Source organism: Pelophylax lessonae (assembly GCF_965119305.1).
Source record: "Pelophylax lessonae genome assembly, chromosome: 4".
NCBI classification, from domain to species: domain Eukaryota; kingdom Metazoa; phylum Chordata; class Amphibia; order Anura; family Ranidae; genus Pelophylax; species Pelophylax lessonae.
The window spans coordinates 263,553,617-263,575,716 of NC_138771.1; the positions used below are offsets into that span (position 1 = coordinate 263,553,617).

The window sequence follows — 22,100 nt, forward strand, 5'->3', positions numbered from 1 at the left end:
GGGACTCTGCAGGCCCTGATGTGAAGGGGAACTCAGCAGGCCCTGATGTAAAGGGGAACACTGTAGGCCCTGATGTAAATGGGAACTTTGCAGACTCTGATGTAAAGGGGAAATTTGCAGAACCTGATGTAAAGGAGAACTTTTCAGGCCCTGGTGTAAAGGGGAACTTTACAGACCCTGATTTAAAAGAGAACTCTGCAGACCCTTATGAAAAAGAGAACTCTGCAGGCCCTGATGTAAAGGGGAACTCTGCAGGCCCTGATGTAAAGGGGAACTTTGCAGGACCTGATGTAAAGGGGAACTTTGCAGGCCCTGATGTAAAGGGGAACTTTTCAGGCCCTGATGTAAAGGGGAACTCTGCATGCCCTGATGTAAAGGGGAACTCTGCATGCCCTGATGTACACAGATATAAGGGGGTCTTTTTTATCTGTGCCCCCCCGTACCTTAGAGTCTCCACTCACCCCTTACATCACTGACTCTCCCATAGAGTGACTAACTGACTGCCCCACAGACTCTGTTTGACCTGGAGCTGTTGCACATTGACCGCTGCAATGGCCTGCAGGCTTTGGTCCTCCTCTTCCCTGCTCCCCCTCCTTGCAGTCGCTTTCAAATTTGCTGGAAAGATGCCAAGCGCAATGACATCACCGCTGCACTAACTGTTACATTGTCAGGCATCAGCGTCCCAGGTAACACATAAACAATAAGCCATCACAAATTGTTTGGTCAGTTTGGGGCAGTTGGATTTTCATTAGAATAGTATCTGATTATGTTCATTATTTGCTTGATAAATCCACTTGGTATATTAGGTTCAACTGAACTGTTAATGAAATATCATCATCAGATCTGAAATTAATGTAATGCTTCAACTAATACAATATTAATGTCAATCTAGTGTACTAGGAAGCTCTGACCATGATGACAAGGCTGAAAATCTGAAAACTGAGAGGAGAGATATTTTTGGGGAAATACCTTGTCAAGCTGGGTTCTGATACAGGTACCATGCCAGCCAGTGCTGATATGGGAGGATGGGATCACTAACTGCACTCTCAGTGTCACTCAGTTCCCTTTACGTATCTCCTGTGACACCTATCTAGACATAGAGCCTTCCCACACAGCAAGGAGTTCCTCCCTCTTCACTCTACTGGCCCACAGTCAGCTGACTTTCAGTTTCTGCCTCCCGACTTGGCATCTGCCTGCTGCTGAACTCAATAGGCAGAAAAAATGGGTGGGTGGTCCACTGTGTGGATATGGGAGTAAATGTTCAGTGTAACCTCCCATCATTGCCTCTAACTAGAATAACCTTTAGGCAGCAGGCAGCAGGCAGCATCAGCAATAACAGCCCCCCATCCACGGCGACCTTTGTGACCCTGGTTATTCACCCACTGCCCCAAGGAGCTTACAATCTAAAGTCCCTAATTCACATGCATACATACACATACAAGGGTCATTTTAGATCAGAGCCAATTAACCTACCAGAATGTCTTTGGAGTGTGGGAAGAAACGGGAGTACCCAGAAACCCACTTAGGCACAGGGAGAACATGGAAACCCTGTGCAGGTAATGCAGTGGTTGAGATTTGAACCAATGACCCTAGTGCAGCCAGGCAGAAGTGCTAACCTCTTAGCCACATCTGCAAAGTGAAATTTAGACAACCTTCAATCCCACAAAAAAAAATCAGGTGTCCAAGCAACCTATTAGCATTGTCATGTTGGAAGCAGGTTTCTGTTTATGCAAATAGCAACCTTACAAATATGCATTTTCTATAGTAGTCTCATGTCATGTTAACATGTTAAGTGCTTCTGCATGGCATTCCCAAAAGGAAAAACTGATTTACACAATGACAAAAGCAATGCTTATTTGGACATAGATCGGGTACTACTTTATATAATATTTTCTATATAAAATGTATGTGTAAGTATTGACTGTACATACATATGTAAGCTTACCCTTACAATAATCCTTTCAGAGACATGGGCCACCACCAGGAAGGACTCTTCATTACTTACAGCATACAGACTTACCACCAACATGAAATACCTGCACAAACAAGGGGAACACATTAGGTATCTAATATGCTTAAAGAGGTTATAAAGCCAAAAGTTTTTTTTTATCTTATACATTACCTACATTAAGGTAGAAGTTGTTCCCCCACCCCCTTTAGTAAATATTTACCGGAGTCCTGTATCGATATAGTGCCCTTCTGCAGCAGCACAGCAGTCATTGGCTCCTGCTGCTGCCAATCAAATCCTGTGAGGAGGGAGATGGGGGTGGGGCCAAGCCCCGCTTTGTGTGTCTATGGAGGTTTGGGGCTGCTCTGTGCAATACCATTGCACAGAGCAGGTAAGTATAAACCTCTTCTTTTATTTTAGGTAAAGCAAGATGAGTATCACTTTAAACAGAAGTCCATTTTACAGAGGGTTGCAACTTCCACTCCATATTAGATATTGCAAGGCAAGCAGGAAGACTTGAAAGCATAAAAATACCTTTGTTTCTTCACATGAAGCAATATTTTTGTCATTTATGCTAAAATTAATTTTTACAAATTAAAATGATTAGATGGGGAAGTACGATACATGTATTTTTGTCATAAGAATGAAGACATTCAGCTGAAAAAAAATGAAAGTTGTTATATCAATTTCATTGTTACCTTTGTTCTGGATTTGGTTTCCCTTTCTTTCTCATGTTGTTTGCTGTAGTTTCACTAAAATGTAACCTTCCCAGCGTTACTTTAGTGACCTGATCTGGGGGTAAATTTACCCTATAAAGAAAAAGAACATCGCTTGACATACGGCAAAGGATTGGCAAACATTTGTATAGTTTATGTTAAAGCCCAACCCCAGCCAGAACTTTTAAATAGAACCTAGCTCCCCTGGTCAGGTTTTTTTTGCAGTCTATAACTATCCCCTCCTTTGTCTATGTAATAAAATACAAGAAACTGAGAAACAGGTGTCACCAGGACAGGAAGGCACAGGCAGTAATAAAAGCATTATAGGGGCGGGGCTCTAATGTTTTCCTATCTTACTAAAAAATTTAATTTCTGTTCACTCTGGAGAAATCAATTTATAGCTGTGGTAACTGCATTTGTTTTATGGCAAAGTAAATTTCCTTTGAAGTAAAGCAAAATTCATGTTGATCCTTTTTCTTCTTGTATCTTCACATGAAGTGAACTGAAATCTCAAACAATGTGTTCTGCCTTCCTCACTGAGATTAGGACTTGGAGCAGGGCCGCTGATAAGGCCAGCCCCTCTTGTACTGGACGCAGGCCTCATCAGTTCAAAAGGGGGGCATGGTCCTCTGCCAAGCAGGAGTTCCAGCAGTACTGCCTTATTTCTGACATGTGTGACTCTTGTGCAGTGCTGCTGGCTTCTGCTTTTCTTTTCTTCCTTTGACTGCACTGCTGGAGGATCGGTTCTAATATCTGCGCCCCCTTCCCCCTGTTGTCTTGGACCCCTGTGTGCCGCTTTCCCCCCACAGTGCTGCCATTTTTACCACCTCTCCTCTCTTACTGTAAGCTGCTGAGGGCAAATAGGTGGGTTATTTCAGGATGGTGAGCGTGAGAGATTGGGTACAGACATTGCCTTCATGCCACCATTCACTTGAATAGGTCTTGTTCAACGGGGGGTTTAATTTCTGCCATGGCTTCAAAGTATAGTATCGCGGGTATTACATTTTTAGCAAAAATATCATTTGACATTTTCAAAGGAGGGGGGCCCAGTCAGGTAGGCTGTACGGGGCCCCATGATTTCTATCAGCAGCCTTGACTGGGAGAGATGTGAACTTTAAATCAGTAGAGCAGCCTGAGGTGACAATGCTGCTCCTCCATAGATGCAGTACAGACAATGAGCATTGTCACCCTAATACAGGAGTGTGTTACTATCAGGATCATCAGGTGGAATTAAAGTCTGAATAAAGGAAAAGGACCGGGGTTCGTATTGAACAGATTGCAAAATTCAGAAATGCATATCTCCCCTCCCCAGTACACATCTATCCCCCTTCCCTCCCTGAGGTCCATTCAGTAGATACCATGCCACTTCAGAGTGAGGGGAAGTCCTCCCCTCAGATTTGTCATGTGATACTCGAGAGCAGAGGAGAAGCCTCCCTCAGCTTTGTGTAACCACAGTATCTCAGGCCTTACAGTTGGGCTGCAGTAACTTAGGTCTGACAATTGGGTCATGGTGTCTAAGATTTGACTGTTGGGCTGCGGTGTCAGAAGTCTTCTAGCAGCTGCAGTGCTAAAGGCACTGATGTGGTGGAACTAAAATTAAAAAAGATAACTGTGGGCGGTCATGACATTGAGACCGGGGTACCCTGCAAGAGTTGTGGGACACATTCCCCAGTGCTAGTGACACCAATGACCTAACCCACAGTCGAGCAAATCAGTTCACAAATCATGCAAATGATTCAATAAGCTTCAAGTAAGCACAATCTGTATCATTTTATACCATCGTTATCTACAAAAGGTCAATGCACTGTCCAAGCCCATGTGCCAGTTGCATGACTGTCATGTCAATTCTCTACCTTTAGCGCTTTCTGAGTCACTGACTGTAAATGAGTATGTAGCAAGTGAAATCAAAAATTCTGAAAACAGGTCTGTATACTCTGTAATAGCAATCTATGTATAATCTCTCACAAGAGGGTTCATTTAAAATGCAACTCAATACATTTTTTGCAATATTTTCGTACAAGTGCTTAGATGCCTGATAGCAATAGCATTCCTAACAACTGTCCGCAATAATAAACTTGAACTGTTATTAAAATTTACACTTTCTTGTGAGACCTAAAGCCAGGGCTAAAATTACATTGTTTCTTCAGTAGGACACTAGTCAGTATTCACTGGGAATCTATTATTCTCTATTAGACAGGCAGTGAGTGGCAGACTAGCAAAAAGATAAGAGGATCACTAAAGCTGGGTACACTCTATTCAATTTTCTGCAGGTTCCTGAAATATTATGCACATTTCTGCTGGTTCCTGAGATATTATTCAAATTTCTGCTGGTTCCTGAGATATAATGCAAATTACTGCTGGTTCCCGAGATATTATGTACATTTCTGACAGTTCATAAGACATACATATTTTTGCCAGCTCTCATCTGATATTCTTCAACTGTAAAATCAAAGCAGCCAAGGAAAATTGTTGGCCGGAAAATTCTTGCATCCTGTCAGATGCAACCTCTTTTCAAGTATAAATACAACAGCCATAGCTGGAAATGTATCCATCTGCTATGTGTAGCATGGATGAAGGAATCTGTTCAATCATTTTCGAGTGTATACCCAACTTGAGTTACCTCCAAGAAGCAAAGATATTTCTAGAGGTGTTTCTACCTTAATTTACAAATCTCTTAACATAAAGTTGCTGGGAGGTAAAACCTGACCCACATGGTATGTTATCATGGCATAGCTGCCAACATTTGATAAAAATTTCCAGGGACACTTTGCAGCACAGCTATCAATTACTTACCACACCCACTTCCCTGAAGCTCCGCCCACTCTGCATAATTAATCTCCGCCTACTTATCAGATTATAGGGTCTACTTCATAAAGAGAGAATTACAGGAAATTGAAAAGGGAATTGAAAACTTAAGGCCAAATTAGCAGGGTTTGAATAATTCTCCCATTCAGCTGCACTGCTTCTGCCTAAAGTTTAACATTCTCATCACAATTCCCTGCAATTCTAAAGTGTGAAATGTGCTCAGGTGTGACCATAGAAAAAATGTAATATGGAAATATAAATAAAGTGCAAGGTGTAAATAAGTATGATTATACTATCTGGTATAATTAGGTTTTATTGTACTTATTTACACCTAATACTTTATTTAGATTTACATATTCCATTTTTTGTATGGCCACACCTGAGCACATTTCACACTTTATTCACCTGTCTTTGAATTTAGCCCTCTGTAGGGTGAGAATTTTCATTTACATAAAACAATGTGGCATCCTTTCCTTCCTAACACATTACCCAGTCTATACCAGTATAGAGCCTAACATGTTACCCAGTCCATACCAATATAGATTCTAACACATTACCCAGTCCATACCAGTATAGATCCTGACACATTACCCAGTCCATACCAGTATAGATCCTGACACATTACCCAGTCTATACCAGTATAGAGCCTAACACATTACCCAGTCCATACCAGTATAGATTCTAACACATTACCCAGTCCATACCAGTATAGATCCTAACACATTACCCAGTCCATACCAGTATAGATCCTAACACATTACCCAGTCCATACCAGTATAGATCCTAACACATTACTCAGTCCATACAAGTATAGATTCTAACACATTACCCAGTCCATACCAGTATAGATCCTAACACATTACCCAGTCCATACCATCCTAACACATACCAAGTCCATACCAGTATAGATATCAAGCATGAGATTTTGCTCATTGAGGATTGAGGTCTGTTTTCATTTTTTTGAGCAATATATATATATATATGCACACACATACACGGATATGTACACACATTTATCTAGAGCTAGAAAACTATATATATGTATCAATTAACAGGTGTAAAAATTATATCTATAAAAAAACATTATTAATAGTAGTAATTAATGGAGTGTGAGGCCTCCAGCCTGTCGGAAGGTGCTCTGCCTCCCCCTGCTGGCGGATTTTGGAAAGTGCACCATGCTGACACCCTGCCTTCGGTGACACGTTAAATTTGCGACAGGCGGGAAGAGTGAGCTGGCACAGAGAGAGAGACAACCTGCTGCCAGAACTACAACTCCTAGCTGGGGTGAGAGCGACACTGTGTGGCACAAAATTAAAAAAAAAAAACATAGAAACATAGAATGTGTCGGCAGATAAGAACCATTTGGCCCATCTAGTCTGCCCAATATATCTGAATCCTATGAATAGCCCCTGGCCCTATCTTGTATGAAGGATAGCCTTATGCCTATCCCATGCATGCTTAAACTCCTTCACTGTATTTGCAGCTACCACTTCTGCAGGAAGGTTATTCCATGCATCCACTACTCTCTCAGTAAAGTAATACTTCCTCATATTACTTTTAAACCTTTGCCCCTCTAATTTAAAACTGTGTCCTCTTGTGGTAGTTTTTCTTCTTTTAAATATGCTCTCCTCCTTTACCGAGTTGATTCCCTTTATGTATTTAAAAGTTTCTATCATATGCCCTCTGTCTCTTCTTTCTTCCAAGCTATACATGTTAAGGTCCTTTAACCTTTCCTGGTAAGTTTTTTCCTGCAATCCATGTACTAGTTTAGTAGCTCTTCTCTGGACTCTCTCTAGAGTATCTATATCCTTCTGGAGATATGGCCTCCAGTACTGCGCACAATACTCCAAGTGAGGTCTCACCAGTGTTCTATACAGCGGCATAAGCACTTCTCTCTTTCTACTGCTTATACCTCTCCCTATACATCCAAGCATTCTGCTGGCATTTCGTGCTGCTCTATTACATTGTCTTCCCACCTTTAAGTCTTCTGAAATAATTACTCCTAAATCCCTTTCCTCAGATACTGAGGTCAGGACTGTGTCAAATATTCTATATTCTGCCCTTGGGTTTTTACGCCTTGCACTTATCCACATTAAATTTCAGTTGCCAGAGTTCTGACCATTCTTCTAGTTTTCCTAAATCCTTTTCCATTTGGCGTTTCCCTCCAGGAACATCAACCCTGTTACATATCTTTGTGTCATCAGCAAAAAGAAAAACCTTACCATCGAGGCCTTTTGCAATATCATTTATGAAGATATTAAACAAAATTGGTCCCAGTACAGATCCCTGAGGTACCCCACTGGTAACATGACCTTGTTCTGAATGTTCTTCATTGACTACAACCCTTTGTTGTCTGTCACTCAGCCACTGCCTAATCCACTCAACAATATGGGAGTCCATGCTCAATGACTGCAGTTTATTGATAAGTCTTCTATGTGGGACAGTGTCAAAAGCCTTACTAAAATCTAGATATGCAATGTCTACTGCACCTCCACCTTCTATTATTTAGTCACCCAGTCAAAAAAATCTATAAGATTTGTTTGACATGATCTCCCTGAAGTAAACCCATGTTGTTTTTCATCTTGCAATCCATGGGATTTAAGATGTTCCACAATCCTATCCTTTAATAGGGTTTCCATTAATTTGCCTACTATTGATGTCAGACTCACTGGTCTATAGTTGCTCGATTCCTCCCTACTACCTTTATTGTAAATGGGCACGACATTTGCCTATTTCCAATCTTCCGAGACGACTCCTGTTACTAATGATTGGTTAAATAAATCTGTTAATGGTTTTGCCAGCTCACCACTAAGCTCTTTTAATAATTTTGGGTGTATCTCATCAGGACCCTGTGACTTATTTGTCTTCACTTTAGACAGCAATCTTAGAACGCCATTTTTTTTTTTAAATGATTTACAATGTCCCTGATTAACAGGGACACTGTAAAATACCCAGGACAGGCTCCTATTTGCCGGGATTGTCCCGGGAAAAACGGGACAGTTGGCAGGTATGTCATGGTACTACATAATCTTGGTTTCTTTTATACTATTGCTCATGTTTACCTTCCCCGACCAATGAAGTAGATAGATTGAACAACTGAATGTGTTTCTATGGCTATTTTGGTGATTTTTTATAGCATACGAAGTGGTATCAAAAAGTTTCAAGACTAGCTCTTTTTGCAAGAATGTACTTTATTTATCTAAATTTACGGACTATCACCTTCAAAATAGCCCCCTTGCATAGCAATACAGCACTCCCAGCGTTCCTGCCACTTCTGGAATGTGTCCTGGAAGTCTTCTTTTTGAAGTGTGTCAAGCACCTTCTGCAATTTGCGCTGGATCTCAGAAATGCTGTCAAAACGGTGACCTTTGAGCTGGATCTTCATCTTCATGAAGACGGCGAAGTTCACAGGAGCCAAATCTGGCGAGAAGAGTGGGTGCGGAAGTGATATCATGTTGTATCCGGCAAGAAATTCCGGCAAGAAATCCGGCGAGAAGTTTGATCAAACTTGTCGTCCATGATGAAATAGCATGTGGTCAGAATAGCACCAGTTGTACAACTTCCAATGTACACAGGACAATGTCTTTTTGCACACTGACTTATGAGGGCTGGTGCTCTCTGTGACTGTGTGTGCAGTCTTGTACTGCCATCTGTTGGCGTGTTACAAAACTAGTCTCAATACTTTTTGATACCATCCGTAGATACGTCAAAAAACATTTTAGTTAAAGGTGTTGTTATTGGAAGCTAGGCTTCCTCTATTCAAATTCTAACAAACCTATTGGACTGGTTCATTAAGCGTAGGACAGGAAATTACCCTATAGGAAGTGGGAGGAGGGAAAAAGGGGGGAACATGTGACAAAGGAGCACTAGAAACAGCTGCTTGCAGGACTTTGGAGAAGCAAGAAGCAGTCTGGAAAGAGATCTTGGATCCTGAAAGATGACTCCATCATAAAGAAAGACCCAGGTTAAGTAACTGTTTAGTGAATGCCTATCACATACACTGTACATGTTTATTAGCTAAAAAGGATAGTTAGCTTGTGTGTGTTGTAGGCATATGACAGCAGATGACATGGCCCCCCCAAATTATTACTGACTGTGGAAACTTCACACTGGACCTCATACAACTTGGATTCTGTGCCTCTTCACTCTTCCTCCAGACTCCAAGACCTTAATTTCCAAATTAAAATGCAGCATTTTCCACAGTCCATGATGAGTTGGGAAACCATGTCATCTGCTGGTGTTGGTCCACTGTGTTTTATCAAGTCCCAAGCCAGTGCAGCCCTCTACCAGGAAATTCTAGAGCACTTCATGCTTCCCTCTGCTGACATGCTTTTTGGAGATGCCGATTTCATTTTTCAGCAGGACTTGGCACCTGTCCACACTGCCAAAAGTACCAATACCTGGTTTAATGATCATAGTATCACTGTGCTTAATTGGCCAGCAAACTCGCCTGACCTAAACCCCATAGGGAATCTGTGGGATATTGTCAAAAGGAAGATGAAAGACACCAGACCCAACAATGTAGATGAACTGAAAGCTGCAATCACCACAGGCTGATTGGTTCCATGCCACGCCACATCGATGCAGTAATTAATGCAAAAGAAGCCCCGACCAAGTATTAAGTGCATACTATACTGTACACAGACATACTTTTCAGTAGGCCAACATTTCTGTATTAAAAATCTTTTTTTTTTATGTAATATTCTATTTTTCTGAGATACAGAATTTGGGGTTTTCACTAGCTGTAAGCTATAATCATAAAATAAAAAGAAAAAAAAGCTTGAAACATATCACTCTGTGTGTAATGCATCTATTTTAAATATATGGGTTTCACTTTTTGAATTAAGTTACTGAAATAAATTAACTTTTTGATGATATTCTAATTTTATGAGATGCACCTGTATATTGATCTTGGGGGATTTATACCAGCAAAAACAGGTAATAAAAAAGTTGAACCACCTGGGTCCCCCATCAGCAGCACTGCTGCTTAGGCCTCAACCTTGGCTTTGCACTGTTCCCTCAGACCATCTCACTAAGCTCTTCTGGCAATCTGGGCTCTCCTGGCCCTCTTAGCCTTTCAGCTGCAGCAGCTTTAGTATGGGCCCACTCCCGGTCTCTCAATAGGGGATCTTCTGGCACCCTGGGCTCTCTCACTCCTCAAAGACTTAGACTCCCTTAAACTCCTAGACTCACCAAGTCGCCTCAGCTCTCCCAGTCCTCCAGACCAGTGTTTCTCAACTCTGCTCTGGTCCTCAGGGCACACTAACAGGCCAGGTTTTAAATATTACCTTGTGGAAATGCAGACTAGAATACTGCAATCACTGAGCAGCAAATGATATCACCTGTGATGTATTTCAGTTTTCTTGCAAACCTGGCCTGTTAGTGTGCCCTGAGGACTGGAGTTTAGAAACACTGCTCCAGACTCATATAGCTCTCTCAGCCCGATGGACATATAATCTCTTCTCCAACATGGAGTGCTGTCTCTTGAGTACAGCACCTATCCTAATGGGTGTGCACCTGTCTCCTGGATGGAGCACACACCTATTTCCAAATGGGTGCCAGGCACTGTGGTCCGGTCCTTGCTTATAAGGAGTGTGCACACCTTCAGACTCTGGACCCTATTTCGAGATGACAAAACCTGGAGAAAATCAAAAAAACGGTTTCTCCACTCAGTACAGATACTCTGGAGCCCTGCATTAGTGCAAACCCAACATCACTTTTCCCTATACTCACACAGTGGCAAGCACTTTTATATACAATATATATATATATATATATATATATATATATACAGTATATACATATATTATAATTTAAGTTTGTGTTACATGTATTGCCAAGAACTCAAATGGAAGCAATCTTTCTTCCTTCAATGAAATCCTCAACTACTGCATCTACTTGCTTGTTAAGCTGTCACTTCTAAAATATCTAACTTTTAGATGTGTGACTTACCAGTGAAAAACCCAAGAAAAGATAGTTGTTTTAAACAAAAAAGCTATGACAGTTCATGTCATGCATAATACGTGATTTTAAAATCGAACTTCTGGGAGGAAGGTACGTTTTGCATTCCATAATAAAACAGATATGGCAAGCAGCCTTGTATCTGAACAGCATATTAGAACGATACCTACATAACAGGATTGAAAGGCCTCTTGCTGCGATCCGATTGAGACTGCTCAATAGTAATTTTCTGGTTCATAGCTTCAACCTAAATGTGGGTAGAAAACACATTTGTGTCTTTTTGGGTGGCAAACTAAAATATACACATTAAAATGTATCTGGTGCTGTTATATTATGTTTGTTTTTATAGAATTTTTTTAAACTTATTCTCATCTCCAGTTATAATCTCCTACCTTATAGCAGTAGCCCATAGAATATGTGCTGAAAAAACTAGCAGCCATGATTGTATGATAAAAAGGAAAGATAGAACGAAAGATTTATTTTGTTAAACGTAGGGCAACCTTAAGAGCCGGTTCACACTACTCCGACTTGTCAGACGACTTGGTCGCCTGACAAGTATCTCCCAATGCTGTGCAATGGAACCGTTCTAATCAGAGCGACTCAAGTCGCTCCAACTTAGAAAAAGGTTCCTGCACTATTTTTTGGCGAAGTCGGAGCGACTTGCATTGACTTCTATTATGAGAAGTCGTTTGCAAGCCGCAATGAAGTCGGATTAGTGTGAACCGGCTCTGAATGGTTTGTGTTTATTAAATAAAATAGTTCTGTTGACCTCTTTGATTCAACTGTACGAAATCTCATTATGTACCTATGTGTGTTCAAATGGCTAGTATGACAGCAGCAGCCAAGGGCATGTCTTTTCATAAGATGACATAAGAGACATAAGATGGAAGTATAAATGTTTGGAAATGATGCCTCCCCTTACATGCTTGTGTTTGTTTGTTGATCAGAGCCAGACTGTACAGGATCATAGATGGAGATGGGTGATTCTTCTCGGGTTTAACTCACCAAGGGTTCTGCAAATCCTGTTTTAAATTTGATGAACCTGAACTTTGGGGCAAATCTCATTAAAATCTATGTTATTTTAGGGGAGAGCAAATTTACACTGTTAGTGTACAGCTTGTATAACAGTGTAAATTTACTGTCCCCTGAAAATAGCAACACACAGCCATTATTGTCTAAATCGCTGTCAACAAAAGTGAGTACACCCCTAAGTGAAAATTTCCAAATTGGGCCCAAACTGTCAATATTTTGTGTGGCCAGCATTATTTTCCAGCACTGCCTTAACCCTCTTGGGCATGGAGTTCACCAGAGCTTCACAGGTTGTCACTGGAGTCCTCTTCCACTCCTCCATGGCGACATCACAGAGCTGGTGGATGTTAGAGACCTTGCTCTCCTCCACCTTCCATTTGAGGATGCCCCACAGATGCTCAATAGGGTTTAGGTCTGGGGACATGCTTGGCCAGTCCATCACCTTTACTCCCAGCTTCTTTAGCAAGGCAGTGGTCGTCTTGGAGGTGTGTTTGGGTTCATTATGTTGGAATATTGCCCTGTGGCCCAGTCTCCGAAGGGAGGGGATCATGCTCTGCTTCAGTATGTCACAGTACATGTTGGCATTCATGGTTCCCTCAATGAACTGTAGCTCCCCAGTGCCGGGGGTACTCATGCAGCCCCAGACCATGAAACTCCCACCACCATGCTTAACTGTAGGCAAGACACACTTGTCATTGTACTCCTCACCTGGTTGCTGCCACATACGCTTGACACCATCTGAACCAAAAAAGTTTATCTTGGTCTCATCAGACCACAGCACATGGTTCCAGTAATCCATGTTCTTAGTCTGCTTGTCTTCACCAAACTGTTTGGGGGCTTTCTTGTGCATCATCTTTAGAAGAGGCTTCCTTCTGGGATGACAGCCCTGCAGACCAATCTGATGCAGTGTGGGGCGTATGGTCTGAGCACTGACAGGCTGACCCCTTCAACCTCTGCAGCAATGTTGGCATACGTCTATATCCCAAAGACAACCTCTGGATATGACGCTGAGCATGTACACTCAACTTCTTTGGTCGACTATGGCGAGGCCTGTTCTGAGTGGAACCTGTCCTGTCAAAGCAGCTGTATGGTCTTGGCCACCGTGCTGCAGCTCAGTTTCAGGTTCTTGGCAAACTACTTATAGCCTAGGCCATCTTTATGTAGAGCAACAATTCTATTTTTCAGATCCTCAGAGAGTTCTTTGCCGTGAGCTGCCATGTTGAACTTCCAGTATGAGAGCGATAAAACCAACTTTAACACACCTGCTTCCCATTCACACATGAGACCTTGTAAAACTAACGAGTCACAAGACACTGGGGAGGGAAAATGGCTAACTGGGCACAATTTAAAAATTTTCACTTAGGGGGTGTATTCACTTTTGTTGTCAGCGGTTTTATATTATTATATATTATATATAATTTAATCTGATAAATGGATCATGTTTAGCTTCACAGTACTAAATAATATTTAGGGCTAGTATTTGTATTTCCAAATGGACATCCAAGACAATCCCCAATTAAGATTTGATCACATCTTCTTTAAATAAAGCCTTTTGTCCTGAGAGATAATTGTGGTTTCAGCTGTCGACCAGGATATACACTCCCTGGTTACTTTATTAGGTACACCTTCCTAGTACTGGGTTGGACCCCCTTTTGCCTTCAGAACTGCTTTAATTCTTAGTGGCATAGATCCAACAAGGTGTTGGAAACGTTCCTCAGAGATTTTGGTCCATATTGACATGATAGCATCACGCAGTTGCTGCAGATTTGTCGGATGCACATCCATGATGCCAATCTCCCGTTCCACCACATCACAAAGGTGCTCTATTGGATTGAGATCTGGTGACTGTGGAGGCCATTGGGGTACAGTGATCTCATTGTCATGTTCAAGAAACCAGTTTGAGATGATTTGAGCTTTGTGACATTTGTGCATTATCCTTCTGGAAGGAGCCATCAGAAGATGGGTACACTGGAGTCATAAAGAGATGGATATGGTCAGCAACAATACTCAGGTAGGCTGTGGCGTTTAAGCGATGCCTATTGCCTAATTGGTACCAAGGGGCCAAAAGTGTGCCAAGAAAATATCCCCCACAGCATTACACCACCACCCTGAACTGTTGATACAAGGCAGGATTGATTTATGCTTTCATTTTGTTTATGCCAAATTCTGACCCTACCATCTGAATGTCACAGCTGAAATCAAGACTCATCAGACCAGGAAAAGTTTTTCCAATCTTCTATTATCCAATTTTGGCGAGCCTGTGTGAATTGTAGTCTCAGTTTCCAGTTCTCAGCTGACAGAAGTGGCACCTGGTGCGGTCTTCTGCTGCTGTAGCCCCTCAGCTTCAAGGTTCAATGTGTTGTGCATTCAGATATGGTATTCTGCATACCTTGGTTGTAATGAGTGGTTATTTGCGTTACTGTTGCCTTTCTATCATCTCAAACCAGTCTGCCCATTCTCCTCTGTCCTCTGACATCAACAAGGCATTTTTGTCAACACAACTGCTGCTCACTGGATATTTTCTCTTTTTTGGACCATTCTCTGTAAACCCTAGAGATGCTTGTGCGTGAAAATCCCAGTAGATCAGCAGTTTTTGAAATACTAAGACCCGCCTGTCTGGCACCAACAACCATGCCACATTCAAAGTCACTTAAATCCCCTTTGTCTCCCATTCTGATGCTCGGTTTAACCTTCAGCAAGTCATCTTCCCCACGTCTAAATGCTTAAATGCATTGAGTTGCTGCCATGTGATTGGCTGATTAGCAATTTGTGTTACCAAAGAATTGAACAGGTGTACCTAAAATAAAGTGGCCAGTAAGTGTATTATTTAAAGCCATTGGCACTTGTCCATCCTTTGTTTTATAGTGTGCTGTGCTTGAAAAACACAATGAAGCATAGCAGAGAAACTTTTCTTTTTAAACATGCTTTGCTAATATACTGAAAATAAAAGGATAAAACAGCACTTGCAAATCCAGCTGCAGATCCTTTGTCTTTCATCCCAGTACTTCCTGGATTTTCCAGTTAATGGGCAGATTCATTTTATGATATTTCATTTATGAAAGCATGGTATGTATAAGCAGTGCTGTATTTTGGCCTAGGCCAACAAGGCCCAGGCCTAGGGTGCCATTTTACAGGGGGGCAGCATAAAAGCCGCCCCCCCTCCACCTGAGACTCTATTGGCCACTGGTTGCTAGAGCCGCCTCTCTCACTCACCCCCTCTCTCTCTCACTCACCCCCTCTCTCTCTCCCTCTCTCTCTCACCTCCCTCTCTCTCTCTCTCTCATACCCCTCGCTCTCTCTCTCATCCCCCCTCTCTCTCGCATTCCCTCCTCTCTCATCCCTCCCTCTCTTTCATCCCCCCACTCTCTCAACCCCCTTTCTCTCCTCACTCTCTCTTCTCCTCTCTCTCTCATCCCCCCCTCTCTCTCTCTCACCCCCCCTCTCTCTCTCACCCCCTCTCTCTCTCTCACCCCCTCTCTCTCTCTCACCCCCTCTCTCTCTCTCATCGCCCCTCTCTCTCTCTCATCCCCCCCTCTCTCGCTCTCTTTCATCCACCCTCTCTCTCTCTAACCCCCCCTCTCTTTCATCCCCCCTCTCTCTCTCCCTCCCTCCCTGACCCCCTCTCTCTCATCCCCTCTCACCCCCCCTCTCGTGAGATCTCAGGGGTTCATGCTGGGACTTGTAGTCCTTCAGGGAGTCACATCCGTTAAAAAAGGAGTGGGGCAAATTTACATAGGAGGAGGAGGGAGGGAGCCCAATTTTAGTCTTGCTTAGGGCAGCATAAAACCAAAATACACCACTGTGTATAAAGCCAATTTTCAATAAATGTTTGTTTTGTAAATTCCATGTTTTAATGTAGACACTTAGACTGCTGTAAAGACATCTTACCTTGACACCAAACACTTTCAAATAAAAGCTTTCAATTGGACTGAAGCCTAACTGTGTTTTGATATATTTCGGATGGCCAAGCACTCTGATATGAACTGTAACCTGGAAATGGTTCTTCTTCTGGCATACATAGGTATCATCAGCTACTGAGAAGTTGAATCCTTTGTCAGTGATTACTCTGTACCCCAGAGCAGGACTGCAAGAAAGAATAGTCTGTTACAGTATATTACCGGCAAAACAAACTTCAGTCCATTTTCGACAGAAGCAAGGTCAAATTCACTGATAAGCCCCCATAGGGAACTGTTATTGTTCTAGCAGTAACTGCAGACAGCTCTTTGTGGCTGAAAGGATCATTATTTAAGAATATCCCCAAACAGTTGTATTATTTTATCATCCTGGCTTGCAAAGCAATAGTTATTTTAAGATAATAAGAAGCAATAAAACAGTGATATGCTATTGCCTGGCCTAGAATTCTATTCTTAGAAGATCCAAATGGCTTCTCCTTAAACCACTTCTAAACCGGAAGATTTTCCCCCCTATTGACCAGGCCATATTTTGCGATTCGGCACTGCGTTACTTTAACGGACAATTGCGCGGTCTTGCGATGCTGTACCTAAATAAAATTGATGTCCTTTTTTTTCCCACAAATAGAGCTTTCTTTTGCTGGTATTTGATCACCTCTGTGATTTTTATTTTTTGCCCTGTAAACAAAAAAACGAGCGACAATTCTGAAAAAAAAAAAAACAGTATTTTTCACTTTCTGCTATATAACATTCTCCAAAAAAAAAACATTTAAAAATAAAAATTTTTTAACAATCTAGGCCAATTTGTTTTCTGCTACATATTTTTGGTTAAAAAAAAATCGCAATAAGCCAGTGACATTAGTACAGTAATCAGTGCTAAAAATATGCACTGTTACTGTAATAATGACACTGGCAGGGAAGGGGTTAACACTGTGGGTGATCAAGGGGTTAAATGTGAGCCTAGGGGAGTGATTCTAACTGTGGGGGGGCATGACTTGTGAAATGATCACAGAGATCTGTGATCCTACATAGCAGGATCACAGGGGCTCTGAAATCATTCCAGAGAGAAGAATGGTCAGCTGTGTTTACAATAGCTGACCGTTCTTCTCTCTCAGCGGGGATTCATCGCGGCTGTCAGGCAGCAATCGGAACCGCCTGCCCTGTACATTGGAGTCCCCGCTGCCGAACGGGAGCGGGAGCATGCCGGCGGCGTGTGTTCGCCCCCTAGCTGCAGGCGCGCGACCGATGTGGGTCTACGTCGTTTCGTGCAGGAGAGCCGCACTGCTGCAGTAAATAGGCGGCGGGTGGGCCGTCGGGAACCAGTTAAACAACCTAAACAAAGATGATGATATGCTTTCTAGTATGCAATTTGGTCAGAGGTTTTCAAGACATGATTATACATTTCTTTTATCACAATAATATACTTTTTTTTTTTTTTTACACAAAACATCTCAACCAAGTGACAGAGATTCTAAAACCAGTAAAAGATCAGGAATTAAATCTGTCTAGATTAAATCGTGGAGGAATCACGATTTTAGTGGTGGTTATACCCTACCTTTCTCACACTGGGACTTGGCCGTATATCAAGGACTTTATCTGGATGTTTTAACACATTTTAATGCAGTTTAATTTCTTTACGTATTGTCTATGATTAGCGCAGCACTTTTTGTTTTGTATATGCTTTAATATAGGTTTTGTTAGGTTTGACCTATCCTGGTGCATAGCTGCTTCCCCAACCATCTGATCATAGCGCTGAATAATTTTTTTCATCTCTAGTAATATTATGATTGGGTATAATTAAAAGAAACCTGCCAGAGAAACACAGAGTCTGCCATTTCTGTATTGTCCTTCTAACAATGTCTGAATGTCATGTTGACCCTCTTGTTATAATATTTGAGTCAACAACAAAGAATACGTTTGAAGAAAAGGAGCTCCGACTTTCTCCTGCCCTACGTGCTCTGCATTTTTTCCAGGCCAGTGACAAGTACTCAAGTATATTAAATGCTTGCGTTTTATTTTTCTTTCTAATAAAGATTTTTTTTTATTCCCTTGTGTGTCTATGAATCTGCTAGAAAATGTGACTACTCCAGGAAGAATCTATTGCCTAGCACAGTCCCATTCCTTTTTGTACATCATAGCCTTCTTCTCTTCTGGGAGTGTTTAAAAACTCTTTTTGCTGACCCAGGTTCTCTGTCCTTCTGCCTACCTACTTTCACCAGGGCCAGTGCTTCCACTAGGCAAACTTGGCAGCCGCCTAGGGCGCATTGCCACCTAGGGGCGCAGCCAGGAGTCGGCACTTTCTCTCCATCATGAATTCTCCATCATGAATGATTATTGTGAGCTGAGGTGAGGGGCAGAGGTGGGGGGGAAAGAAGGGACAGCGGAAGATGCCAAGTGTCTTGGGCAGTGGTGGAAGTACTAGGCCCTGGCTTTCCACCACTGTTGGAGGGGCCCCAAAAGGCAAGAAGGGAGCCCCTCAGAGTGCATTCTGCATGATGATCCTTCACCTCGGGTCACTTCACCTCAAGAACTTCGTCTACTGTGTTCCCCCACCCTCCCACCCCTTTTCTTTGGTCGTCGCGGCCAGTTATTAGTTATTGGCTCATACGGTCGCCCTAGCACTGGTGCTTCGGTGGACGCAATTGTAAGCTGGGTTTTTATTTAAGTATTAACTGGATAATGGTTCCGAAAGTTTACGTTATATTTGTCAACCTGAGCCGTAGTGGCTAGGTTGTGTTTATGTGATTTGAAGATGTAAGTGTAAATAAAGTTTGAAGTATTTATTTATGTATGTATTAAGCCAATAATTAAAGCAGCCGCGGCCTTTTATGTCCAAGCAATTTTCGTGTGGTCTTTTTATTTATTATTTAGTAGGTCTAGTATAAAGGTTACAGTTATTTAGATCTAAGTAATCACATCCTGCCTGCCATTCCCATACGCCTGTATGCTATATGTGTGTTTACATGTGTACTAGCATATACCTGTGTGCATCTGTACACAACCATTTATTTCTACAGGAGGCTGTCCGCAGCACCTGTGCTTTCAAGGTGCAGAAAACCACAAACATTTTACATTGCAGGTTGTCAACTGTGTGTATTTAGTCACCACCGGCTGCCCAGGTTGTGAGAGAAGGAGTTCATTCTTGTGCTGCCTTCCCTTTAGTGTTCAGGGGTTTTCCTCTGGGGACCAGCCTCCCCGCTGTGTGATATAAATGAGAGAGGCCCAGATCCTGGGGGGGGTACCGAGAACAATGGGGGGTTAAGAAATGTAGAACAAGCATGGGAACCTAGAAAGGGCTTGGGATGCATGTATAGAGATTCTGAATTATGTCCTAGGAGTAGGAAGCTTGTTGGAACGCCAACCTATCAGAATACTCACAGGGACATGAACTCCTTTGTTCGAGTTATCACCAGTTTGGACTTTTTCCGAGGAAGCTACACTTGTACAGGTAACCTTGGGCAGCTACAATTGAGTTTAGTTGGGGGAAAGGACACTGCTGTATGTTGTACATGTTATGCCATGTGTTCAGTAAAGTTGTTTATCCTGCTCAAAGCCTGGTTACTCAAGGGGTGCATATGGAGTCCTGGCATTCCTCTATAAGGAACCAGGGTCTGAATTAGCATGTTGAGGTCTGTGAAAAAAACTATAACAAAAAGATGAACTTGCAAGAATGTTGCTATGAGTAACTGGAAAGAACAGCAACCAGTCGTTGGCATGCTATCTAAATAGGTGACAGGTTCTCTGGTAGGGAGGGGGAGCGGACTAGCGTAATGGAGATCTAATAACTGATCACTTGGTATGGAACAAAGATGCTGCCACCACCATGTTTCACGGTGGGAATGGTGTGTTCAGGGTGATGTGCAGTGTTAGTTTTCCACCACGCACAGCATTTTGCTTTTAGGCCAAAAAGTTCAATTTTGGTCTTATCTGATCAGAGCACCTTCTTCCACATGTTTACTGTGTCCCCCACATGGCTTCTCACGAACTGCAAACAGGACTTCTTATGGATTTCTTTCTTTCAACAACGGCTTTCTTCTTGCCACTCTTCCATAAAGGCTAGGTTTTGTAGAGTGCACGACTAATAGTTTTCCCGTGGACAGATACTCCTACCTGAGCTGTGCATCTCTGCAGCTCCTCCAGAGTTACCATGGGCCTCTTGGCTGCTTCTCTGATTAATGCTCTCCTTGCCCGACCTGTCAGTTTAGGTGGACGGCCATGTCTTGGCAGGTTTGAAACAGGACACACTCCTAAATCCTATGTACAGCCTTCCCAGAAGAGTTGAAGCTGTTATAGTTGCAAAGGGTGGGCCAGCTCAATATATAAACTCAGTACACACACACACACACACACACACACTATATTGTCAAAAGTATTGGGACACCTGCCTTTACACACACATGAATTTTATTTGCTTCCCAGTCTTAGTCTGTAGGGTTCAACATTGATTTGGCCCACCCTTTGCAGATATAACAGCTTCAACTTTTCTGGGAAGGCTATCCATAAGGTTTAGGAGTGTGTTTATGGGAATGTTTGATCATTCTTCCAGAAGCTCCTTTGTGAGTTCAGGCACTGATTTTGGACAAGAAGGCCTGGCTCGCAGTGTCAGCTCTAATTCATATTAAAGGTGTCCTATTGGGATGAGGTCAGGACTCTGTGCAGGCCATTTAAGTTCCTCCACCGCAAACTCGCTCATTCATGTCTTTATGGACCTTGCTTTGTGCACTGGTCCAAATCATTTGGTGGAGGGGGAATATTGTGTGGGGTTGTTTTTCAGGAGTTGGGTTTTGGGATGGCCCCTTTCTGTTCCAACATAACTGCACATCAGTGCACAAAGCAAGGTTTGTTCTGTATGAGGGCAATTTCTGTAATATGAAGTAGAAAAGACTTACATTGTCTCAGTTAGGCTCTTGTACAGGGTTGCCCATTGTGATGTCTGGTAAGGCTTCCATGTTAATGACTGATAACACTTATCCATGGGAGATACAGCTTGCCCATCACTTTCATAATCATGAACATCCATAATACAGTCTGCAGGTGGAGCTGCAATAAAAAATAAACACTTAAAAGTGAAATGGTGAACATCAAGCTTTTATCAAAAACATGTAAAAAAAGAATCTGGACGAGTACATTCATTTCGTTTTTACTAAAAAATTTGTAGAACTAGTAGAATTAAATGCAATACTTTTTTTGGATAAAGAGAGAGTTATAACCCCTGTCAGGTTTTGTTTGTCATCTGTGTCTCATTGGGTAGAAATCCCTCCAAAGTGAGGGAGTCAGCGGCTGTCACCAAGATCACAAGAACTAATGTCCCCATTGGAAGATCTCCCCTTTATTTCTGATCTGGCAACAACCAAAATTTGGGATTTTATTTCACTTTCACTCTCAAGGATAACAGTAAACAGGACAAATTAAGAGAGAGTAAATCTCCTTAGGAGCCCATTCACACTGCCGCGACTTGTCAGCCTGACAAGTCGCGGTCGGTCCCGGTCCATTGAGTAGTACAGGACCCGTTCTAATAGGAGCGACACAAGTCGCTCCGACTTAGAAAAAGGGTCCTGTACTACTCTGGGGCGACCTCGGAGCGACTTGCATAGACTTCCATTATGTGAAGTCCCTGCAAGTCGCGCCGAAGTTGCGGTGCACGCGACTTCACAGGTCGCCCCCCAAAGTCGTGTCGCCTCAGTGTGAACCGGCTCTAACAGGGGAACAGACAGCAATAAAAACCAGCAG

General features: G+C 42.4%; 1 protein-coding gene across 1 annotated transcript in view; it reads right to left on the reverse strand.

The window, feature by feature from the left end:
• MYRFL (myelin regulatory factor like) overlaps positions 1-22,100 on the reverse strand; it is a gene marked incomplete at its 5' end in the record, with an annotated part of 192,143 nt that overhangs the window by 105,611 nt on the left and 64,432 nt on the right. The window contains 5 exons of the mRNA XM_082256200.1: positions 1,946-2,036; positions 2,647-2,757; positions 11,601-11,677; positions 16,348-16,543; positions 21,260-21,410. Coding sequence (XP_082112326.1) covers positions 1,946-2,036; positions 2,647-2,757; positions 11,601-11,677; positions 16,348-16,543; positions 21,260-21,410 — 626 coding nt within the window. The remainder of the gene's footprint in view (positions 1-1,945; positions 2,037-2,646; positions 2,758-11,600; positions 11,678-16,347; positions 16,544-21,259; positions 21,411-22,100) is intronic.